This window comes from Centruroides sculpturatus, unplaced genomic scaffold, assembly GCF_000671375.1.
Source record: "Centruroides sculpturatus isolate CEXI.00-Female unplaced genomic scaffold, Cexi_2.0 scaffold752, whole genome shotgun sequence".
Lineage (NCBI taxonomy): Eukaryota > Metazoa > Arthropoda > Arachnida > Scorpiones > Buthidae > Centruroides > Centruroides sculpturatus.
In genome coordinates, this window is record NW_019384965.1 from 161,308 (window position 1) to 186,200 (window position 24,893).

The 24,893-nt window shown below is 29.7% G+C and overlaps 1 protein-coding gene and 1 pseudogene across 4 annotated transcripts in view; one reads left to right on the top strand and one right to left on the bottom strand.

The window, feature by feature from the left end:
• Positions 1–13,672, bottom strand: part of LOC111632507 — a 95,617-nt pseudogene extending 81,945 nt beyond the window's left edge.
• Positions 13,673–16,755: 3,083 nt separating this feature from the next.
• LOC111632495 (protein SET-like) overlaps positions 16,756–24,893 on the top strand; it is a 93,647-nt gene continuing 85,509 nt past the window's right edge. For 2 of the 4 annotated variants that reach the window (XM_023376921.1, XM_023376920.1), the window contains exon 1: positions 16,758–17,156. In XM_023376921.1, the coding sequence (XP_023232689.1) occupies positions 16,887–17,156 (270 nt within the window). In that variant the 5' untranslated portion in view covers positions 16,758–16,886. Of the gene's footprint in view, positions 17,157–24,893 lie in introns of all 4 variants that reach the window. The other 2 variants (XM_023376917.1, XM_023376918.1) reach the window with 2 other exon arrangements.

Below are 24,893 nucleotides of genomic sequence, written 5' to 3' on the forward strand. Positions count from 1 at the left end.
TATACAATAGCAATCTTATCTTTTTTTTCACGTGTAGTATAGAAATTTGTAATAAGATACATAATGCGGTTATAATAAAATATTGTGCGATGATTTTCATATAATTAAAATTAATATGTATTTATTTTTTAGAAAATACAAGGGAAGCAGCACATCCACTGCTTCTAATGACGGCATGCCACTGTTCGATGACAAGCTCCATGACAAAAACAAGCTTAAGCAATGGCGTCGTCGAACTCGGTGCACACTCGGTAAGTAATCCTACAATTTTTTGTTTATAGCATAGTTTATATGGATTATTCCCAAAAAATTATACGTATTTTGGAAATGTTGAGTTGAATTAGTCTGGAATCAATTAATTTTATGGAAGAAAACCTTTCAAACAGCCGTAGTCTGTAAACTTCACACATGCCGGGCTGTGATTGGCTCAATGTATTTAAGGACTCTTAGAACATCAATTTCATAAAGAACGGAACGTATCTACCATGTTATTCGCATTTTTCACAGGATGCTTGCCCTCTGGTGTTTAAAAACAAAACTATTCTATCTGGGTCGTTTGATTCATTCTTGTGTATTATCAGCAGTAAAGATGAAAAGCGATAGAAAAAGCAACACTTACTGTTGGTTCCAAATTGCAATTTAAAAGCCTTACGAGAGCCTGATATAAGTTTTCATCTATTCCACACGAAAAACGGGAAAAACAGATGATTATTCGGAAATTGATCGGTTATATTTATGAGCTCCAAATTCTGAAAGAGTGGATTAGACTGTTAAGAATTGGCAGTTTCCCGATTATCCAGCTTTCATGAACAAGTTGTGCTGTCAATTTTAAAACATTTTGTTAAAGTTTAAAATGCCAGTAATTTTGTGTAGGACACAGGGCCGGATTTAAGCATTTCGAAGCCCTAAGTTGAACTCTGTAAGGCCCCTTACCAACCCTTCACAATTTTAGAAGTCAATCATTAAAAGAAAAGAATTAAATCAGACTATGACTCTGATTTAATACAGATATTGGAAGAAAAAGATGTGAGGTTTGACTAGTCTTCTGTTTTATAACTAAGTTTAATTAAATTTTTATACCCATTCTATTAAAAATCTTTTTTTTTTTAAATTGGTTTTATCAATTTTGTTAAAAAAGATCTTATGTTAATTCTTAGATAAAAATTAATGAAATACTACAAAAAATAAACAGTGAAGTATATTTTGTTGGTTTGTAAAAAAATGCTTATTACAAAATCTGACTTCAATTTTCTTTTTTGTACAAATGTTTTAGGTCCCTTGAAAGTCGAGGCTTTTTACTTGTAAATCCGGCCCTGATGGGACAAAGTCAAACTTGATGTTTTTTAACACAAAGGGCACAAATATGTATAGAACGATCTCACTCATTTGTTACAATACCACATAATGACGTGTCCCGCTAACAATAATTGTTCTCCTTCTATAAAATTTCTTGATAAACAGCTACAGGCAGCATATATCATTATATCGGACAGTAATACAGGTAACCCCATATAACACGATAGTTATGTTCATAAAATTACCATGTTATGCGAATCCGTGTTATACGAAACAAAGAACTAATACGAAAAGGAGGGTTAGGTTCCAAAAATTAAAAAACATGCTAGTATATTTTCATAATTAAGATAAATATCTTCATTAAAATTTTTTTAAGTGATACATATTAATATAAATTAAACAATGTTTTCTTCATCATCACTAAAAACACTATTAATTAACCGAGAGCGTTTTCTTTTTGGCAAGTTATCCTTATTCTCTGAGCATTTTTCTGCATTACCTACAGATCCATGCTTTACCTTTTGCAAAATGTATGTAATTTTAGATTGCTTGCTTCTAGTTAAAAGGTCTTTATAAATTTCCTTATATGGTGCTAAGCACTTATGAAGAATAAAGCAAGTATGGAATAAGGGAAAAACATTCGGCAACATCAGAAGCAGAAGCGTTGCAATCTGGCAACATTGAAACAAGTTTCGAGAAGGACCACATGTATCGACAGAAGGCGAGAAGAGAAAATTTACATACTTAAGTACTAATAGTTCATGAAAATAATAATTTTCGTAAACTATTATTACTTAAGTATGTAAAAATTTATTACATTTCCTGTTGTACGAGGGTTTTACCCAATTCTCAAACCGTGTCAGAGTAAATACATGCTATAAAAGTACCGTATTATACGGGGGATGGTACCAATTCTCGAACCGTGTTAGAGTGAATCCGTGCTATAGAAGTGCCGTGTTATACGGGGGTTACCTGTATATGATTAATTTTACATTACTAGTTACAAGCGACTCAGATAAAGTAGCCATTTTGTAAAAATGCAGCGCCCTCTATAGTTCATGAAAAATGCGAATGGGGGGGTTCGACTGTATTGGCATTGGGTATCAACACTGGAAATCTTGATAGCTGTTGCTGTTCACTCTGTGGCTTGATTTTGAAACATTTTGTGTAATTGAAACCTTTAATTTTAACATACATAACATGTTTTATTCTTCTTGTTATTATTATAGGATGGATTCTAGAGGAAAAAAAAAAACAAATGATAAAACAAGAATAGTACATTTTGTACTTTTTCAATAAAAATGATATCCAGAAAATAACATGCAGAAAAAATGACAGACCCAGCAATAATTTTTCATAAAATATATATTTTTCACCAAATTTATGTTAAAATTAACAAGAATATAGTACTTGAAGTTTTCTTCAGTAAAACTAGTATAACTATTGTCACTTACAACATTCTTCTATACAGAAAAAATTTCTTTCTACATCAACTGCAGTTAGTGGTACACATGCTAATTCACTTTGTATTAATTGGACAATGTCAACTGTTATTTCCAGATAAACGTAAACAATGGACTGAAGAGGGGTCATTAGACCCGAAATGCATTTCCTCCATTAAAATCAATATCAACAAATGCTCCTTGTGTGATGTGTTACTGAAGAAAAAGCCCATAGCTTTTAATTCTTTAAAATCTACAAAAAAACCAGAAACGGAAAATTTACTGAACAATTCTGTTGCATATCTTGAAATTCTTCATTTTTCTATAATAACAATCCAAGAAACCTTTTTATAACAGTGTTGTGTCTGTAACAAACTTCACGAACGTTTTCGACCTCCATCAAGGTCTGCTTCAGGTGGTGACTAAATGATGTCTCCCCTTGACCGTTGGAACGATGACGCCCGAGATGTAAATAATTGCGCGTATCATGTTTCACCCCTCCGCTTGTCCCAGTTTGAATTCTTCGAACAAGTACCTCTACGCCTGCACTATCATTTCTCTGTCTTTAAAGTTGATACAGGTGCCCCCAATGTTGGCTTTATAAATCTCCCAGGCCTCCAGGTGACGAAGGGCCAGTGGAGGGGTGAAACACGATACGCGCAATTATTTACATCTCGGGTGCCATCGTTCCAACAGTCAAGGGAGACATCGTTTAATCACCACCTGAAGCAGACCTTGGTGGAGGTCAAAATGTTTGTGAAGTTTGTTACGGAGACAACACTGTTATAAAAAGGTTTCATGGATTGTTATTACTCAACACAGTGTTAAGTTATTAGAAGTCATTTTGTGTTTTCTATAATATTTCTGAAAAAGGTTTTCTTAATTATTTTTCCCTTTGCTCCAAGAACATGCTCTTTTCTTCTTTTTTTATTTTGGTGTATCAAGAACTATTCCAATTTACTTATTAAGAGTAAGGCCTCAAGTTTCAAATATCTTGATTGCTTCTTCTAGAAAACTAAAATGCACAGTAATAAAATCGAATTCACTTTCTACAGTATTTTTATTTAACAATTTTTTCAATACTTTAATAGAAAGTACATCATCATCAATTTCTTGTATTACTGCTGTAAATTTTTTGAATTAAGAATAAACCAAACTGGTATCAGTAGAAAGCTCATATTTTTTTAAATAAATTGTTTGAAGTTTTTCATATAAAATAATACTGCTTCTAGTCAATTACCCCAACAGGTGATTATTGACTAGGAAGAAGCAAATTTTCTCAATCACTACTCTTGCAAGCATTTTAGGAATACTTTCTTTCATGAAGAAATAAATATATATTTGGGATAAATTTGAGAATTGAAAGAACAAACTTAATTGTCTATTTATCAAATTTGTGATATTAGATGTCACAAGTTGATAAGATGATAACTGACAAATTGTAATATTATTTTAAATGATGTATGCTTTCTGGTATACAAACAACAATGTGAAAAAAGTGAAAAATGTCACAAAATTGTTAATTGGTTTCATTCACCTTGTTTATTCTATAGAATTTATTCAATTTCCAGTACAAAAATTATGAGAAAACAAATGTTTTTGACTATATTAAATGGGCATCTTCAGGCTAACCGACCTTTGCAGCTGTTAAAACAAGTGGATTGACATCCACATGTTAAGAGGGGTGACATTAGAGAGAGAGAAAGATTGTACGATTAAAGATCTTAGTTTGACTTCCATACAGAGGAGAAGGAATCTATATCTCAAAAATTTATTGTAGCATTTTTTCTCTCGGCTTTGTAAATTTTTAACTGTTCTAAATATCTATATAATGAATTTGTAATTCATTAAAATCTGACAACATATAATGTCTTAAAATTAGCATCTAAAATTCTATAACATAAATCGCTTTTAGCCCTAAGTATAATTAAATTAATTAAATTATCTATAACCATAAGGCAGATAATAGTAAGGGCTTATCACACCAATGATAATGGGCACAAATGCTCAAGAATCAAAGTAAAAACATTTAACTGTGTTTACTTGAGTTAAATAGAATCATTACTTAATGCAATGCAAAATAATTCTTAAACAATTCTTTCAATTTTTCAAATCATTTTAATCAAATAGTTTTATCTAATGTCAAAATATTGTATGATGGTTTATTAATTATTCCCAACATTTGAAAGTAATGTATTAGGCCCATATGTTATTAGCAATATTCATATATTAATTAATCAATAATTTTACATCATGATAAAATGGCTCAGATTTTAAGAAAAAATAAGTGTTTGTCATTTTAAAAGTTTAAAAGAAACTGTTAAATACATATTTTAATTTAGAATTCATCATTTTTAGAATATGTATATTTTATGCTAATCATTGATTATCATCACTGTCATTATAGTATATTATTTAGAATTACACATAAAAATTTCTATTCTTAAGTAATAATAATTTAAACCCAAAAACAAGTACTTGAAAGATTACAAGAATCAAATGCATTTGACTTCTATAAACTTTCAAGAGCATGTTTTGGATTTACTAGTAGTCTATTTAATTAACATGTACTAGTTTATATCTGAACAGATTTAGCAAATGATTGTAATCATTGATAAAACAAAAATAATAAAGCTAAAAAATAATTAATTCTTTTATTTAGTTCTTTAAAATTTGATATATTCAAGAAGTTTAAGTAATTTATAGTGTCATACTATTTTATAATGATGTAATAATTAAATAAATTTTGAGTTCTTTAATTATGCTTTCTTCATAAGTTTACATTAAATATTCAGAAATTAGAGACTACTCTGATAATATGAAATTTAATGGTAATAACTATGTATAATTGTATCAATTATATCCACTTTAATAAATTTAATTGGAATCTTCTAAATTATACACATTAAATATAACATTTAACAAATAATAAATTTTATAGTACCTGCAAACAAAATTTGCATAAAAAGTTTAATTTATTATATAAGCCTAAATCAGGGGTGGCCAAACCGTGGCGCATGCGCCAAACTTGGCGCATTGGACGATTACAAGTGGCGCTTTAGTCAGTTCTGAGCAACATTGCCAGATTTGGCTTCTTTGCAATTAAGAATATTACATAGAAAATTAATTTTTTATAGTCTGTCTTGGCAAGTTCATTTGTTGCACAATTCGTTGCAATCAACTTTACAGATAAAATGAGTGTTCTCCACATAGTAAATTACAGTGTATGCATGTATGTTTATTTTCGATCAGTGCATAGGCGTCTAAATGACAGTGCTACCGTCCGGACAGTCCACGAGTCGGTTGGACTGCTACACCTGTTGACCTTTTTTTTTTTTTTTTTTTTTCTTCTACGATTCACGATACATTCGCAATCGTGTATGCCACTAATGTCAAATGGGACTATTTTGTACGGGTAACTACACCACCACCGCATTTTTTATTAATTTTTTTTTCACACAACTGAATTTTGATCTTTTAAATTGAAATACCTGATTAAAGGGTGGCCGAAATCTTTCTCCGCCCTGGGCGGCTAACACCCACGGTACGCCACTGTGCATCTGAACTCGTCTATCAAAAAATTGGCGCATGGTATGCAAAAGGTTGGCCACCCCTGGCCTAAATAGTTTAATAATGCAACATTACTATCAATAAATCTTTATGTAAATTTTCTATTTCACAAGGATTAGTTTCAAATATATTATTGTACAAAAAACAATTTTCATTATATAAATTTAAAATTTTGGTTTAATAAATTAAAAGCAACTTTTTAAATATTAAATAAAAGATTCAATCTTTTCATTTATTTACATAGTTGCCAACTATCAGCATTTGGTGCTAACCAGTAGCATTTTGTATGCTTCATCAGTGGACAGGCCACTTTTCCCCTTTTTCAGTGTTTTAAAAAAATTTGATATTATTACATAAACACTTTATTTAAGGAGTCTAATACCAACATATATGCCGAAGACATTATATGTATTTTATTACAAAGGACTAAAGCGAAGAGATCTCAGGAAGACTCAGATTTGTTCAATTGGGAAAGAACCAAGATTGATGTTTTTATATATGTATGTTGGTATATGTATGAAAATTTTAGCTTAAATATGATAATTTTAAATGGCATATATGATAAATTTCATCTTCAAGTCTGGAACGTTAGTACCATCATGTTGGTAGTTAAATCAGTTATGACCAATTTGTCAATGGAAGAAACGAGTTTAGTTTACTTTTACAGTTAGACTAAATTATTGAGCAGTGCTATAGTTTCTCCACCCAAAAAGAAGAAACATCTGATTCATCACTTAAGAATATATATATTCCATATGGTATGAACTTTCTGAAGAAAAGAAACGACATAGTTCTTTGAGATTTGTGGAATTTTACAAAAATTTGTAATCTTTGTAAAATAGCAAGTCTGATGATTTTGCATTGCATTGCATTTGAACACAACATTGAAGAGCCTTTCCTGCATTGCTGTGTGGCAAAAGGAAAAGATATTCAGTATGATAGGAAAAAGTAACACAGAGATAGGAACTAAATCACAACCAGAAAACATTGTTCTTAATAACTGCAGTGAAAGTCAATAAACTAACTGACATCAACTGTCACAAGTACACTGTAATAAAAGATAATATTAAGAAAGCAAAACATTGCACAAAAACATAACAGGAGGTACTCATCAGGCAATAACAAGACTCATGACACATCAAAATGGTATACATCAGGAATGGGCAACCTTTTTCTATGTAAGGGTTGCATTTCAAAACTTTTTAACTGAAGCAGGCCACATACAAGAGAAAAGAAGAAAAAAAATTGTTGGTAAATCACAATTATTTATTCATATGTAATTATAAATTAGCATAGGTATACTTAATTTAGCTTCTGGAACTGATGTAAACATAATATATCAGAAATATTTGGTTTAATATTAGTCACTGCTAGCTTTAAATTAGTTTCGATGTGTCTCTTAACCGGTTTTTTGTTTTAATTTTTACTAAATTCATTGTGGAAAAACTATTCACATACATAAGTTGTAGAAAATAACATTTGAATTTTTGCTGCATACTTCCTTAAGCTGGGAAATTGATATATTTATTCATATTTTACACGGGCCACAGATTGCCCACCCCTGGTATACAATATATATCTCATCATAAATCTGTAAATTTATGATGTGACCCATAAAATACTTGATCTTTTTTAAATCATGATGTCAAAAAGTATAAAGCTATTCTCTTAACAGTGTTTATGGTAACAACTTTATAAGATATCATATAAAGAGATAACATTAATTTAATAAAAGCATTTAATATATTAAATAATATATTAATAAAAGTATTTAATAAAAGCATTGTGCAATACCAATGTTAATAAATAATTTGTTTTTGCTTTTTATGCTGTCAGCATTTTTATTCAAAAATCAGTTTTTTTCTACCAACATCCCAGCTATTCCCTACTCTAAAGATTGGCAAGTATGTATTTATATTTTACATTTCCTTACTATAACAAATCTTTACTGCTAGAAACACTTTAATATTGTATATGATTGTATAATTTATACTTCATAAATATAGGATTTTTCATCAAAGGAACATTTAGGGATTTTTAGATTAATATGAACTCTTTCTTCACTGAATATTCTGCACTGAAGAGTTTATTAACAAGTTAGAAATTGATGTTAACCTTATTTGATTGCAGAACTAATAATTAATTCTGTAAAATTTAGAAAATAAGTAACTTAAAAATCATATTATAGTTTCTTTTTTCTAAAACCTAAAATTGGATATTTATAAATTACTGTTGGTTTATGTGTATTTATATATATTCCCTGCATAATAATCACTTTCTGTTTACTTCAATATAAAACTGAAGATGGTTATTCAAGTAAAAAAAAACTTAGTTACTTAATAAATAAATTCTATAAGTTCATATGTTTTAGTATTTTATGTTGATAGATGCAAAAATTAAAACCAACATATACTACTACTCAAATATTAGAACTAAATCAATTTTATTTGATATAACATAAAAGCTAAAAGAAACAAAAGGTAAGAGTTTTTTGTAAGAGTAAATGGATTTATGGAAATAGAAATTTTTAAATAAGCTCAGTCTCATCTGTTCCAAATTTGCAGAACAGCTGAAGTTAGATCTAGAAACTCAAAAATATTCTTGTACTAAATAAAACAGCTGTAGCTTCTATATTTAGATCTGTTTGTATTAATTTCTGATAAAGTGTCATAATTTCCTTATATATGTCATACAATAGGTATAATAAATATAGGTCTGTATTTTCAGAATTTTATTCTGTATGATACAAAGTAATCCAATCATATTAGATCTAAACATATAAATTGTTATTTTCATATATAAAATAATTATTAACACAAAACAATCTATATTACTGAAAATATAACATATTACAAATAATAATAGGAATTTAAAGTGATGTATCTCAAGCAAATTGGAAGCATTACCTAATTTTATATAATTTTAAATGACAGATCTAAATTATTTTCTAACAACATCAGATAATTGATCAGTAATGTTAGAGTCAATTACAAGCATATAGTAGTCCTACAAGCACTAATCAATATTATATTAATAAATATATCTATGATATATATTAACATTATTGTTATTAATCGTGGTTTATAAATCATTGTATATTTCTTTTAATGGGTATATGATAAAATCAAAGGCATAAAAATAAATTGTAAATTTTTTTATTTAATGATTTTATATATTACCGTTCATCACTTATTCATAACTAAATACAAAATATACAGTAATGTACATTTATTTTGTTTGCATATATTCATTTACAGTATTTTTGAGAAAGTATTTCTTATAAAAAAACTAATAAATTTTAGAGATTAAAAATGTTTATTACAAAATTACATGTGTATTTATGTGTATATTTTATATATTTTTTACACAGAAATACACATTACTTATTTAAGGAAACCAAAAAATTAGAATAAATTCTTTACTCTAACTAATGGATTCCAATTGTTTGGTTTCCTTAAATAAGCAACATGTTTTCTTGTATTTAATAATATGATGTCAAGTTTCAGGATATATTTTATATTAATTACAACTTAATATCTTTACAGTTTTAATAAAAAAAACAAAAAAAAGACAATTCTCTATACTCCTTGGCCAGCAATATCACATCAAAATGTGAATGTCAACCGATTTCTATTTAATAACACAGTTTTAATCTCCTTAACCTTAATCTCCAACAAACAATTTAATGTCAGATAATATTTTTGGATATATTCAAAGTCCATCCTCAGGTGATCTCACACCAAACATCCCAAATAAAATTATAGAAATAAAACATAGATTTAAGCATGTGGACTGTAACAAAACTTCAAAATTTTCGTTAAATGTAAATGAAAATTTTGAATCAGTTAACAATAGATAGCCTACACATTGCAAAACATTGATTAGTATCCTAAATACTGTACATTAAAAGTAAATCTGGCAGACCAACAGCTAGATAGGAAAACATAAAACTGGAAATATGTTAGAGACAAGTCAAGGGCAGAGAAAGCTGGTATTACTACAAGTTGCAGCTTTAGAAATATTCTACTATCTATCAAAATGATCAAATTGAACAACTTAATTATGGTATAGTTAACAATACATTTAAACAATTGTTATAACAGAAAACTTTTTTGAATAGAATAGCAATTAAATAATTTTACAATTAAAAATATAATCAAAATATACTAAAAAGACTTGTAATTTCAATAACAAAATAAAAATATTACATTTAAAAACTTTTTTAAAAATGCTTTTATTGATTATGATTTTTGAGATTGGGAATGTGATATACCATATACATCACTACAGTACTTTTACATATATATCATGATTAAATTCTACATTTGGTTATGTTTATCAGGTTTCAGAGTTGGGTGGATGGTAGCAGTGGCCACCTCTAAACACATTCAAATACATTGTCAGCAGGATTATTCATGTTCCCAAAGTTTCAGCTTCTATCTTAATTATTGATAGAAGTGGGTTAAATTTGAATTGCAAGATTTGAGGACTTAATACTAAGTTAAACAAAAGTGTTTAAAAAAAAAACTTTTTACCTTAAACTTTGATATGCAAATATCATCAAAATAAACAAATGAAAAGTATGCTTTTTCAACATCTTACATACTGGATCTAAAAGCAGTTGAGATAGTATTAAAAAGTATGCCATTAATATTCTTTTTATTCAATAATTAAAATTTATACTCAACAATATTTTGATAATTGTATCAATCTTTTTTGCATTGTAGATAGGCTTGTCATGAATCTAGGGTTAGACCATATGGTCCAGGATTTACATAACTTAATTATCTGAATTCCAAATTATCAATAAGGTAATTAGATGCATAATTAAATGGTCTTGGAATTTGACATACTATATTTGAGTTCCATGTAGAGAGGACAAGTTGAAGAAAAATGGAAAGTATTTTAATGGAATTTTAATATTGAATCTTAGAATTATATGTATCATTGTTCCACTACTATGGTAATAAGTGTATACATCACTACATCTATTTAAATACTTATTGTATTTGAAAGTAACTGTGCTCTAAAGTTTAGTACAGCTCTCCCTTGATAGTCCAACGTTTTTTAATACGAAATGCTCAGTAGTCCGACACACCTCCCGTCAAGATACCCGTCCCTGTTACGTGTCTGCTTGCACAGAAGCATGTCGCCACGTGAATCTCCCCATCCAATTCTTACACGATGACACACACTTCGTGTGTTTTCTGTGAGCAGTTCTGTTTGAACAGTTGGAGTAGGGAATATTGTAAGCTACTGCTAGCAAAACAATGCAAAATATGTAATTATTTTCGATAATCTGGACACTTTTGGTAATCCAACACCCCTTTGGTCCCATACCTGTCGGACTATTAAGGGAGAGCTGTACTTGTAAAATCAAAGTTGACAATTGTATAAATTCAGCTAACTTCCAGAATTTGCTCATGAGAATTATGACAAACTTAATTATGGTTAACATCTAGTATCATAACTAGTGAATTTTTTTATTACCAATATAATTATTTGTCTTAAAATTTAAACTTAATTCAATTTAATTTATTGATTCAGTATTCATAGTAGTAAAAATTAAATAAAACTGATAAAATTTAAGGATATTTAATGGAATTAAAACTAAAATTTATACAATGAATTGAAGTATATCATGCCAACAAAATTAACTAAATATCGCAATGTAAATTAAATGGATCTTCATTCAGCATGCTTACTCTTTGAAAAAATTCTGTTGTTTCTACATAAACTAAAAATCACACTATATAATATAATTGAACGAAACAAAAACTAACCTAAGCAAATACTTAAAATATGTTTGATGGACTTTATTCACACAGAATCTGATGTATACTTTAATTCAAATGAGTAAAAGCAAATAGAATGAACAAAAATTTTTGATTTTAAGCATATTTGTTTGATTATAAAATTTGAATCATCTAAACATGCTTATACATAAAAGAAATTTGACATATTTTACATAAAATATTAATAAACTACTCAACATTTTGAAAAGAATATCTAAATGAGAAACTTTACTAATTCAATCAAGTAACCAACTAAAAATAAACATTTTTACAAAGTATAAATGTTTGCATCTAACAATATTTTTATATACCAATGTGAATTTTAAAACTATCTTAAAATACACATCAGATAGTAATTTGATGTATACATTATTTTCTACTAACTTTGTTATATAAGTTTAAAGAATAAATTCTTATCATAAGTAAACAAATAAACTTAATTTAAATAATTAATTTTAATCATTAAATCTTCTGTATAAATTTTAAAATTGCAACTTTGTATATATGTTAATTTCATTCTTTTGTCTTTATTGTTTTGAACTCATTTTTTTTTCCTTTGTGGTAAATATTAAAAACTGAATATGATATTTTGATGTTTTCTACAGTTTGAGTATTATTTTATTAAATTTTATATTGTAAAAGTAACATATTTATCAAAATAATCCATTATTCTCCATTTTTTTAAATTTTTTCATGCATAATTCAGATTACATTATGAATATATTATCTAATATTTTAATATTTAAAAATTAAAGCTAAATAAAAAAAGCAATAGATTTGAATATATGATCAAATATGAATTGTAGATTAAATTTAATAAATGCAATTATTCAATTACATTAAAAAATTATAATATTTATAGTGAAATAAAGTTTATTTACCATTATTAGGATCCATTTCTTAAAAGTTGAACTTCTTATAGCATAAGTTATATCTTATATTGTATTAACTTTAATATAGAAATCACAAGATACTGTCACACATGACAAATTTCGATTTCTGATAATTCTGTCTAGTGGACACGTGATAATTATTATTATTTATCAGATTAATAAGCAATGAACATAAAAAAATTAAAACATCAGTTTGACGGATAGAAACAAGATATTTTGTATTTAAATAATTCGTACAAATTGAAAGCAAAACTATTTTTTTTTTTTTTTTTATTAATGTTAAATAGGTCGAGCACGGTATCAAAATATTAACTGATATAACGTTATTGATAGTATATGATACATTTTTGTTGTACAAATTAGTTTCTTTTCTACAGTATGCAGTTCATAAAAAGAAATATTTTGTCGTGTTTTAAATATAAAATAATTGAATATTTGTATTATTTTACTGTTAAATGACAAACATATTCATCATGTCGTATTCGATATTTATAACTGTTTTTTAAAATAGCATTAGTATTCAGCAAATTTATGTATTTAATACGTTATAGAAGCTAATTTCGATCAAATTAAGGTTGTAATACTAATAAAGTATAATAATATTTAGTATAAAACACCAATTTCCAAACAGGATGTAGCACGTGACTTTTAAATAATGGTTTTATAACCTCGTTTTTTTATTTTGTTATTGGTAAACTTTTTCACGTAAGAAACAAATTTTATAATTTTATCACGAAAAATAACGACTGATTAAAATTTTAAATTTATATTTTATACTAAACATCTATATTATAAAAGTGAATTTATTAGATTTTTTTTCAAAGTTTTATTTTTCAAATGTGAGAAATTTTTCCCATATATCAATATCGAACAAATATCGATTGTGGGCGGTTGATAGCAGAGCTTACTAAATTTTCCTCAATAAATGAACAAATTTTTCTATTATTTATTTAAAAAATATGACCTTCTGAAGATACATTCGCTATCGACGGTGTAATCCAGATCCTTGGCTATACACTGCACAAATCCTCCTTTTCATTCCCTTAGAACTCTATATATATTGAATTTTCTAAAATAGATACATTATTATTCTAATTTACTTAAACGTTTTGATAATACGTTAAAGCTAAAATTTTCAAAATTCTAATAAGAATTATTTCTACAGGTAAACATTTCCCTTTTTAAAAAATTTCCACGTGGATCTTGTGTCTTAGTCGAAGAATTAGGCTTATTCTATATACAAGTCGTTTTTTCTTCTTTACGACGAATTCTAAAGATCACAATCTCAATTAATAATAATAATCATAGACTTTTCTTATAAAATGTGTAGCATGGTTAACTTTAATACGTGCTGTAACAATACGAATATTTTTATTTTTAATTATTTTTAAGATATTTTGTCCTTTATTTCCTTTATGTAAAAAATTTTCCGTATTTTATGTTTTACAAAACAGGTTTTTCATTATGTATTATTACTTTATGGATTATCTCAATATAAAATTGAACTTAACGCTGACAGATTTATATTAATTAACATATATTTCAATTAATATATTTTTATTTAAATATACATTGTAATTAGCGACTTATTTACTCATTTATATATACAGTATACAGTATATATCTTTAATTTTCAAAACATTATCACAGTTATCGGTGAATCTCAAGGGCAATTACCTCAGTCACGAATAGCAGTTTTAGGAGTATGGCTTATTAAATTTTAAACTTTTTAACCATAAAATCTCGTTTAAAATATAGTAAAGAATTTTATTATGGGGATACATTTTATATAAAAATAAAATAGTTTTATAAAATCATATTTTGTCAATAGTTTGGTAATTTCTTTATTTTTAAATATTAAGATTTCTTTGGATTCACTGAATGGTCCTACTGAACGAAGAGATATAATGGATCAACGGGAGGAGAAATATGGGAACCAACCTAAACCGTAGTATTTCAATAAGTGAAAGAAAACAATATAACACTGCCAACACATTTTGAAACAAGTAATTAACTATAAACAGATTATTAAGAGTACATTGTATTTACAATGTACTTTAACATATTTATATGTATATAATTTATAAATTCAATATCGTCGAGATATTTTTGCATGTTTCTGCAGATACCGTGATATTAATCGTTTATTTTCGCTTATTATTAAAATAATTGTTTTAATAAATTTATAAACATTATACTTTTTCTTTGATTTAGTTCAAATTTTTCCACTTAAAACATTTCAGAATATAAAGTTTGAAGATACATTAATAATTTATTTTCATTTAATAATCTTGTCTTGATATATAGAAAATATTACAGTAATGTCGCATTTATATGCGAATATAATATATTAAAGTTCAATTTCCATAGTTTAGCATTAACAAAAAATAAAATAAGAAATTATCAATTCAATCTTAATTATATTGTGTTTCTTATTAATTTTTTTATTTAATTGAAAATAAGATCACTCTTTAAATTTGGAACTATATATTTTTAAATAATAATAATTTGCATATTTATTTTATTTATACATATTTTCATCTAGTTAAAAATACGTTAAGAACTATGAAAAAGTTATAAGTTTTTTCCAGGTAAATGAATTTATTTAATGTTATGTTGAGTATGGTATATAGTTAAATTTTCCTATATTCTTTTACTCAATAAAAAGGTTATATGATAAATTAAAACCATGAATTATATTTACGATATATATAAAATATACTGTTTAAGTTACTATTATAATTTAATTTGGTAAAATATCATATAAGCGAAAAATCAATTTAAATCAATCAATGGAATGTAAAATTAAAACTAAATTATTTAGTTTTAATTATAATAAGAAATATAATAATATATATATACAGTATATATATACATATATGATAATNTTAGGCTGCAAGGTTTAAAAACTGCATGCCAACATCAAACAGAGGGTACTGTAACCATACATACCCTCTATTTTCTCCATATGTACCACTCAGGTTTTCTTTTAGTCCCCCTGAAGGGTCTAAAAGAAAACCTGAGTGTAGCAAACATCAATGATTCAGTGCCATCATGAATATCTAAGTGTAGAAGTTAGTGCCGAGTGGCTGTTAGTAGGAAGACTTGTAACTACTTGTTAGCCCACGGATTTTTACGGGGCTCTTAAAAATTCAAATTTTATTTTAAGTGTAAATATCTTTAGGAAAAACCCGAGGAATTTGAAATAGATCAGATTTCACCAATTGTATAACAACTAGCTGGGAAAGTTTACACTTAGGTGTGAAGAATGCACCGTCATCGTCAACAAAAGTCAATCACGTGTCAGTTTTCCCACACAAATGATATAAAAGCTCAAATCCCCAGAAGCTCGGGGCGATCTCTCGGAAGTTATACTTGTCGATGTCTCCCGGACCTCCATATTGGACTCGACCCGACGAAAGGAGAAGATACCATATAGAAGACCATAGGAACTTCCACATAACACTTAATTGCCACATAGAGCTCTCTTTGAGGTAATTATTTGAACCTGCAGACTCTCTCTCTCCCTAAGCGTATTTTTAGTTTAACCCTTGGAGGAAGGAGTATAGTATGTTAGCCGCATTTATTCTGAGTTGTATTAACTGCATTTAACCTCTAAGAGACGAATTATTCTCATTCGTTTCAACAAATGACGTGAATGGACATGATCAGTAGAGTTTATACGTTATTGGTTGTTTCGAAATATTTTAACCAATAAGAGAGGAGGACTCATTGTGGCGCTAAAGTCTCTTGTTGAACGACGAGGTTGTACTGTAATTGCGCAGGCGTACTGAAGTTCTTCATTAAGTGTCTATCGGATCGCGATTCAAAGACCGTACTGTGGATCACCTTAATATTGGGTTTTGTGTTAATTTTTTCAAATATTCGTAATGTCGACCAGTGGAGCAACTCCGAAGAAGGTAAGAAAGATCGAAGGATCTGTTTCTGGTGGGGAAGGCGATGAAAGCAGAGATTATGATGCCGAAACACAGAAAGCGCTAGAAGAGATCGACGCATGCCAAAACGAAATAGACGCCTTGAACGAGAAAGCTAGCGAAGAAATACTTAAAGTAGAACAGAAATATAACAAGTTAAGGAAACCATTTTTTGAAAAAAGAAATGATCTGATTAAAAAGATTCCGAACTTTTGGGTAACTGCTGTATCCTTTTCCGTCAAGTCCAAGTTAGGCTTAGATAGTCCTTTTACCTAAGCCTAACGTTTAGGGTTAGCAATGAACAGTTCTTCTTATGCTTTGTTCTTCATTAGGCTTAGTGTTAACCCAATGATCAAAAGAAACCATTACAATTGTGAAATTTAACATGCTATTTTTCTTTTCAATGTGAGTATAATGATTCTAATTATAAGTTTAATTCAATATTTTATATCTTATATATAAATTAATGAATTTGTAAGTGAGTTAGGCTTAAGATCATTTTCGTCACGTGTGTATATAAACAGTTGTACATTTCGGTCATGTTTTTCGACTGCAGGAGCTTAACTGTAGAATTTAATTAAAACTAGTAACTAATTTTTTAAATATAACGGAAATTAAATAATATAAATATATTACATTTTGCACAAATTAACATTAATCGGTTAATTTATTTAATTACAATAATAATAAAGTAAATTAATTTTTAATAGTAAGTTAAAGAATTAGTATAGAAAATATAGGATTTTTTTATGGCTACTGATAGGATAGATATTAGTTACTAAACAAATTCTTGGAGGCATCTTTGCAATTACTTGATTAATTTTTTTTATTATAAGTTTGTATAGTTTACAGTCAATGGTTAACTGTTTCCTAAAGCTTTTTTTATTATATTTTATTATAATAAGGTGAATGGAATTCAATTTTAACTGTTGAACACTGGAATTGATAAAACCACTTACAAATATTTCATATCAAATGATGAATTTCAGTGAAATATCTCTCTCAAACAATGTAAATTATAATAAATATTAAAAATTAGGATAATTTATTTTAATTTGCATATTTTAGTTTTACTTTATTGTTTGTTAATTTTTTTTATTACTAATTTAAAACTTGGGTAACATTTTTTTCCCCCTTGGTTTAAAATTATTAATAGTACAGTAGTGCATTGGTATCTTATCGGTACAAAAACATATCAAGATTGTGAGTGCATGATGTTTATATATTTTTGATCATTAACTAAAGGCAAATTGTATAATGTTGTAAAATTTGATAAAATCATTCTAAATTTTGACAAAATAAGAAATAAATACTAAAACTTAATTGTATCTGTCATCCTACTAATGATGAAAAAAAAGTGAATGTTCTCAAACAATTTTTCATATTTACAACAGAATTAATTTGCATAAGTTTGGTCCTTTTTAAAAAGAAGTTGTCATTTTGTGAATAATGTGTGTTTTATTTGTGAATTAATGTCTATTGAATCTCTTAAATAAATTTATTTTTGTAGATATACATATCTGCGTATGTATATGTAAAATGCATAAAACTGAAATTTTTTATTTGTAGATGTTCAATAGTAGTTTGTTTTAATATAATTTCACACCAATAGATGGCGCAACAAGTTTATTTCCTTTTAAGATCAGTGAATGTATGATATTAACTGTTGGATATATTTTTTTTATGCATGAATATTTTTATTGAAACATCTAAAAATTACATAGATAAATTTTATATTTTATTATAATTTTAAATTGTATGTATTGTATTCTACACTGTAAGACTGTTTTCAGTATGTAATGATACATTTAAAAATATTACAAGTTTCAAAATGTGGGATTAGAATATGTTGTACCAACAAAAAATACGTTTTTAAAATTGCTGAAATGTATTAGTTGCATCTTATCATTAAGAGTGGTTCACAGTATTTATCCAACACAACAGTTCTAGTATACAGGTTCCTGTTTAGTAATGTAGAATTCTTGCTAAGTCTAGTTATGCTGCGATGTTGAACTCATTTCAAGCTACTGCTTGACTCCTCCCACCACTAGAATTCTAGCTAGTTCAGTCAGCTTCTTTTATCTATGCTAACTTCTAATAGTGACATCATTGTTTTTTCTCGTAAGATTTGCAAGATGGCTGCTCATGTTGGACTAAACATATTTTATTATCACAAAGTTATTCTCTCATTCTAAATCATTAACTCATTCTAAAATGACTTTGAAATGTAAAATTATCATAAGTCAGTATAACACGTACAAGAAAGACTTCAGCCGTACACGAGGTGTTTAGCCAGCGGAAAAAAGAGCAAGGGAAAGGGGAGGGAGAGGAGATAGATAGATAGAGAAAGGTAGGATTCCTCTGAATGGTGCACGTATGGCTACAGTACCTTCTATGTTTGATGTTGGCATGCAATTTTTAGGCTGCAAGGTTTAAAAACTGCATGCCAACATCAAACAGAGGGTACTGTAACCATACATACCCTCTATTTTCTCCATATGTACCACTCAGGTTTTCTTTTAGTCCCCCTGAAGGGTCTAAAAGAAAACCTGAGTGTAGCAAACATCAATGATTCAGTGCCATCATGAATATCTAAGTGTAGAAGTTAGTGCCGAGTGGCTGTTAGTAGGAAGACTTGTAACTACTTGTTAGCCCACGGATTTTTACGGGGCTCTTAAAAATTCAAATTTTATTTTAAGTGTAAATATCTTTAGGAAAAACCCGAGGAATTTGAAATAGATCAGATTTCACCAATTGTATAACAACTAGCTGGGAAAGTTTACACTTAGGTGTGAAGAATGCACCGTCATCGTCAACAAAAGTCAATCACGTGTCAGTTTTCCCACACAAATGATATAAAAGCTCAAATCCCCAGAAGCTCGGGGCGATCTCTCGGAAGTTATACTTGTCGATGTCTCCCGGACCTCCATATTGGACTCGACCCGACGAAAGGAGAAGATACCATATAGAAGACCATAGGAACTTCCACATAACACTTAATTGCCACATAGAGCTCTCTTTGAGGTAATTATTTGAACCTGCAGACTCTCTCTCTCCCTAAGCGTATTTTTAGTTTAACCCTTGGAGGAAGGAGTATAGTATGTTAGCCGCATTTATTCTGAGTTGTATTAACTGCATTTAACCTATATATTGTTATCGCCTTATGTATCATAGCTTAGCCATTCAATAAATGTTTATTATTTTGTTGAACCTGTTTCCTGTCATTTAAGGACACCTGTCAGCTTCCTCACCCCCTCCCCACTCAATTTGCCCTCCTAGCCATCCAACAGACTCCGAGATCGGGTTTTACCAGCCTGTGCAGAGTAAGTGGTCATTTGGATTAACCAGTGACCCACTGCTAATCTCACATACTAATGAAACTGAATGTGAGTGTGAATCTTAATACTATTTAACAGCTAGATAGACAGTGCGAAAACAAAACAAATCAACACGACAAACTAGACAAGATGAAAGAATGGACAAAAGACAAACATGCAAGACCCCAAATTTTTTAATTTAATTTAATTAATTAATTTATTATTTTTTTTAAACATTAACTTACTAAACTAACCTACCATAACTTAGGATGAACCTAACCAGAAATCAAGCTAAGAGTCCCTAATCTAACTTACAACTATGACTAGCTTAAACTAACTGAATTTAGACCAAAAAGAAGATGGAACATAAGAATTAAAATACAAAGTTGAAAGCAGCTATATACTGACAGTTGAAAAAAGCAAGGGAAAGCTAATTCCCATCTGTGTCTTCGGAGCGAGTGCTCTCAAGGGCCCCACTAAGGGATATAAATGTGAGTAGCTGATGGAACATTGTATGTGTATGAATAAGTTGGTTGCAAGGTCAGTTGTACCCTTCAAGAATAGCAGTTCTCATTAAACTATCCCTAATGTGATTGTGCCTATTGCAGCAAAAAACTAGGTGAAGTGGTGTTTGGTCTTCCAGAATACCACAAGTAAATTGTAGGTTGTCCCCAAGGTTAAATCTATGTAAATATTGCTTATAAAGTGGCCATGTCCTGTAAGTAGCTAAGTGAGGGAGTAACTGTGGTAAAAGTGGCAAAGAATTGCCGTAGTGTCAGCCTTGAGGATGAAAGTGTAGATGAGCCTACCAGTGGTGTCACGATCCCAGCTGTCTTGCCAGAGAATGAAGATTTGTTTCTTGATTGTTAATGTACAAGGTAGGAATGTAACTGAAAGTACTAGTGACTGAAGACTTTGCAGCTTGTTAGGAAAGATGGTCAGCAATCTCGTTGCCGAGAACCCCCACATGACCTGGAACCCATTCAAAATCTATTCTAATGTTGTCTAAGTGTCTGAGAATGTGGTGTATGAGATGGGTGAGTTTTAAGCATCTATCAGACTTTGCAATCCTGTGTAAAGCTGACCCTACAGTCAGAATAAATATGATAGTGTAAGTAGTGTCTTTTGTCCTTCATACACTTAATGTGAATTAAGCTCATATAAATAGCTAAAGTTTCTGCTGTGCTATTGAGCAGTGAGTACCTAGATCAATGTTTCTCAATGGGGGCGATATCGCCCCATGTGGGCGTTTTTCCATGTTGAGGGGCGATTTGTAACAATTTATATTTTGGGGGCAAAAAACAATTTTCTGGGCGATATAGTAAAACATTATATTAAGAATAATTAGATATTTTATTTGTTATATCGTACAATAATTAAACAAATAACATTATACTAGTCAGTCTATTCAATGCAGTACGAATTTGGCGTTAGCCTTGGCCCTCGGCATCGGAATTTTGAAGTGAGGGGGCGATACTACGTAACGGTTTTATTGAAGGGGGCGACATTTTGTTAGAGGTTGAGAAACACTGACCTGGACAGAAGCAAGCGTTGTGGAGCTCACAGCCTAAGTTGGAGTAAACTACAAAAGCAGCACCCACGTCGTCACCCATCTTGTAACCATCAGTGTAAATCCTAAACATGGAATGATCACCTGGATCTTTAAAGTAAATGTCAGTGGCAAGCTGGTGGAGGGTGGTAATCATAAGTTGGGGGGTATTTTTGTTGATGCTGAATTTTTTGATATCATTAATCAAGGTCAAACTGGGAGGAATCTTACCTACTCTAATTATTTTGTCAACGTCCAAGTCGCTATAATCTCTGTCTATAGTCACCAGGATAAGGTGACGCAATTTTCCTGTCAAATAATTCGTTTAATTTCTAAGTTGATAGGGTCAACCCTGACATTATGAAAAGTGCACTAGTAGGTGCGCTCCTATAAGCCTTACAAATGCAGAGCTGCAATCCTTTGAACAAATAACAGTGTTTTACAGTTATGGACTTTGGTGGCCATGTGGTCCCAGACCTGTACAGCATAGGAGTGCTGGCTGAATTTCACCCTTGTAAATAAGCTTAGTAGCAGTAGGGCCAAGGCCCCATGTGTTCCTAGCAATACTAATGAGGGCATTGGCTGTCTTTTTAGCTTTGTCTGTGATGTATTGATGTGGGGTGTGAAGTTAAGTCTTTCGTCAAGAATAACACCTAAATACTTAATTTGCATTGTTTGCTTTATTCTGTGATCACCTATTTGAAAGGTAAGCTTCCTGACAAGTGGTGCGTTCCTACCAACTATCATGCTTTTGCATTTGTCTATGTTAATGGGTTGCCTATGCTTAACACTCCACTGGTGAATGTTATTGAGAATGTCATAGCATATGTCCTGTAAGTGTTCATCGTTCCTATGTGAAGCTAGAATAATTGTGTTGTCCGCAAAGCCCTGTATGTGGCAGCTAGGAGGTAGGGTATCATTTAAGTACAGGATAGTTATAGGCTATGTTCCAGAGACCAGGACCAGATTTTGATCTGAGGACAGCCCCGAGTGATGGGTATTTGTTGGTATAATAGATTCTGAATACATTTGAATGGAAGATAGCAGTCCATTTTGTTGATTACAATTAATAATTGCTTTATTAATTTCATCACAATCTGACACAGCTTCCATTTGAATAATTTATTGGTTGGTTCATCCTTTCTTACCAGTTAGACAACTAGGCAAAAGGTGGATGAAGTTAAAATTATAATCGCAACGACTGTCGCGATTATAATTTTAACTTCATCCACCATTTTGTCTGGTTGTCTAACTGAGGATAATCGTTCAATGATGCTCAGAACATTCTTAACTCTGCCCACTAAGCTACTCAAAATTCTAACTTAGGTGTTCTGCATTACTGAACATGGCCCAGCATTTTGCCTTGGCAGATAGTGTTATCAGACAGCAAATTTACATGGTGGATTACGTGGCCAATTTGTTTTTATGATAGAGTAATGCAATCCGATAGCCAATAGAATAGCAATGTTTGAAGAGTATCACTATTATAGAAGGTAACGAGACATACATGCTAGACACATGAAGTCAGTTGGGTGATGAATCAGAAACTTCATTGTATCAAAGCATGGTAAGCAGTGAAGGGATGTTGATTGATAGCAGTCATTAAAGAAACCAAATGCTTTCATAATCAAAATTATAAAAGTATTGTGATAAAATTGAAAAAAAAATTAGGAAAATTTGGAGAATAAAATGTAAGTCTTTTTGATTAAATTTTTTTCCTTTCTTCAAACAGTATAATTTGTGCTGGATATTTTCTGGTATATTTATATGCATTTGATTTAATTATATCCAGTTTCATATAATATGTTTATTATTTCCCTTCTTCATTGACTATTCTATTCACTGCCACCAACCAGCTTGTAATGGTAATGTGAATGGCTAAATCTCCATTATCTGGTAATGTGCTGGACAATTGCATATAATGTGAACCAGCCTTTAGTTGCATTTGTTTGTATCTTTTGGTGATACAGAAATTACTTTATTATAAAAATTACATTAAGTTGAAAATAACTAAGAACTTATAGATTGAAAGTTTGTTTTATATACACCCACCACTCTAGTGCCAAATTCATTTCTAATTTATTATCATTAAATTCAAATTTCAGCCCGATCTTTTACTGCAGTGGTGGGTGTATATTTGCTTAGTATCGGGTTTTGGCTGATGTGCATATTAGTTTGTTTTATTTATTTATTTATCCTATAAGAATACTTAACCTAAATATTGGTTTGTTCAGAAAGTTTGTAGCGATTTTTAAGAGAAATAAAAGAAACTGTTTTAAAACTAAAAATACAGTAGAGCATCGATTTATCCAAATACCAATCAAGCGAAACATTGGTTAACCAAAAGTGTTCCAGTCGGCAAATTCAAATTTTTGCTAGTGCTGTGGCGCTATAATATTTGGCTATGTCTTGGGTTACTCCAATATTATTTTTGTTGGTATGTGTGTTTTAGCTGGCAGCACTGGTGCGACCATGAGAGGGTACTTATGGACACGCCATTATTTGAATGAGGCTTTTTTCCCATCATGAGTAGTGAGTTTTACTTGTTTTGTGTGGTGTTTTTCTGAGTACAGTTAACCCCCCCTATAAGATCATAGATATGTTCCATTCTTTAGGAATCTGATTTCTTATGAGTCCTTCCAATCACAGCCTGACACGTGTGAAGTTTACGGACTACGGCTGATTGAAAGGTTTTCTTCCATAAAATTAATTGATTCTAGACTAATCCGACTCAACATTTCCAAAATACGTATATATTTTTTGGAAATAATCCGTATAAACTACAGTAGACCCCCCTATAACGCTTAGATACGTTCCACGCTAATCGAATTTTACGTTGTAGGAACGATTAAATACATGAGCCAATCGCAGCCCGATGGGTGAGAACTTTACGGACTAAGGCTGTTCGAAAGGTTTTCTTCTATAAAATTAACCGATTCTAGACTAATTCGACTCAACATTTCCAAAATACGTATAATTTTTTGGGAATAATCTGTATAAACTATACTATAAACAAAAAATTATAGGATTACTTACCGAGTGTGTACCGTTCGACTACGCCGTTGCTTAAAGCTGGTTTTCATCGCGGAACAGCAC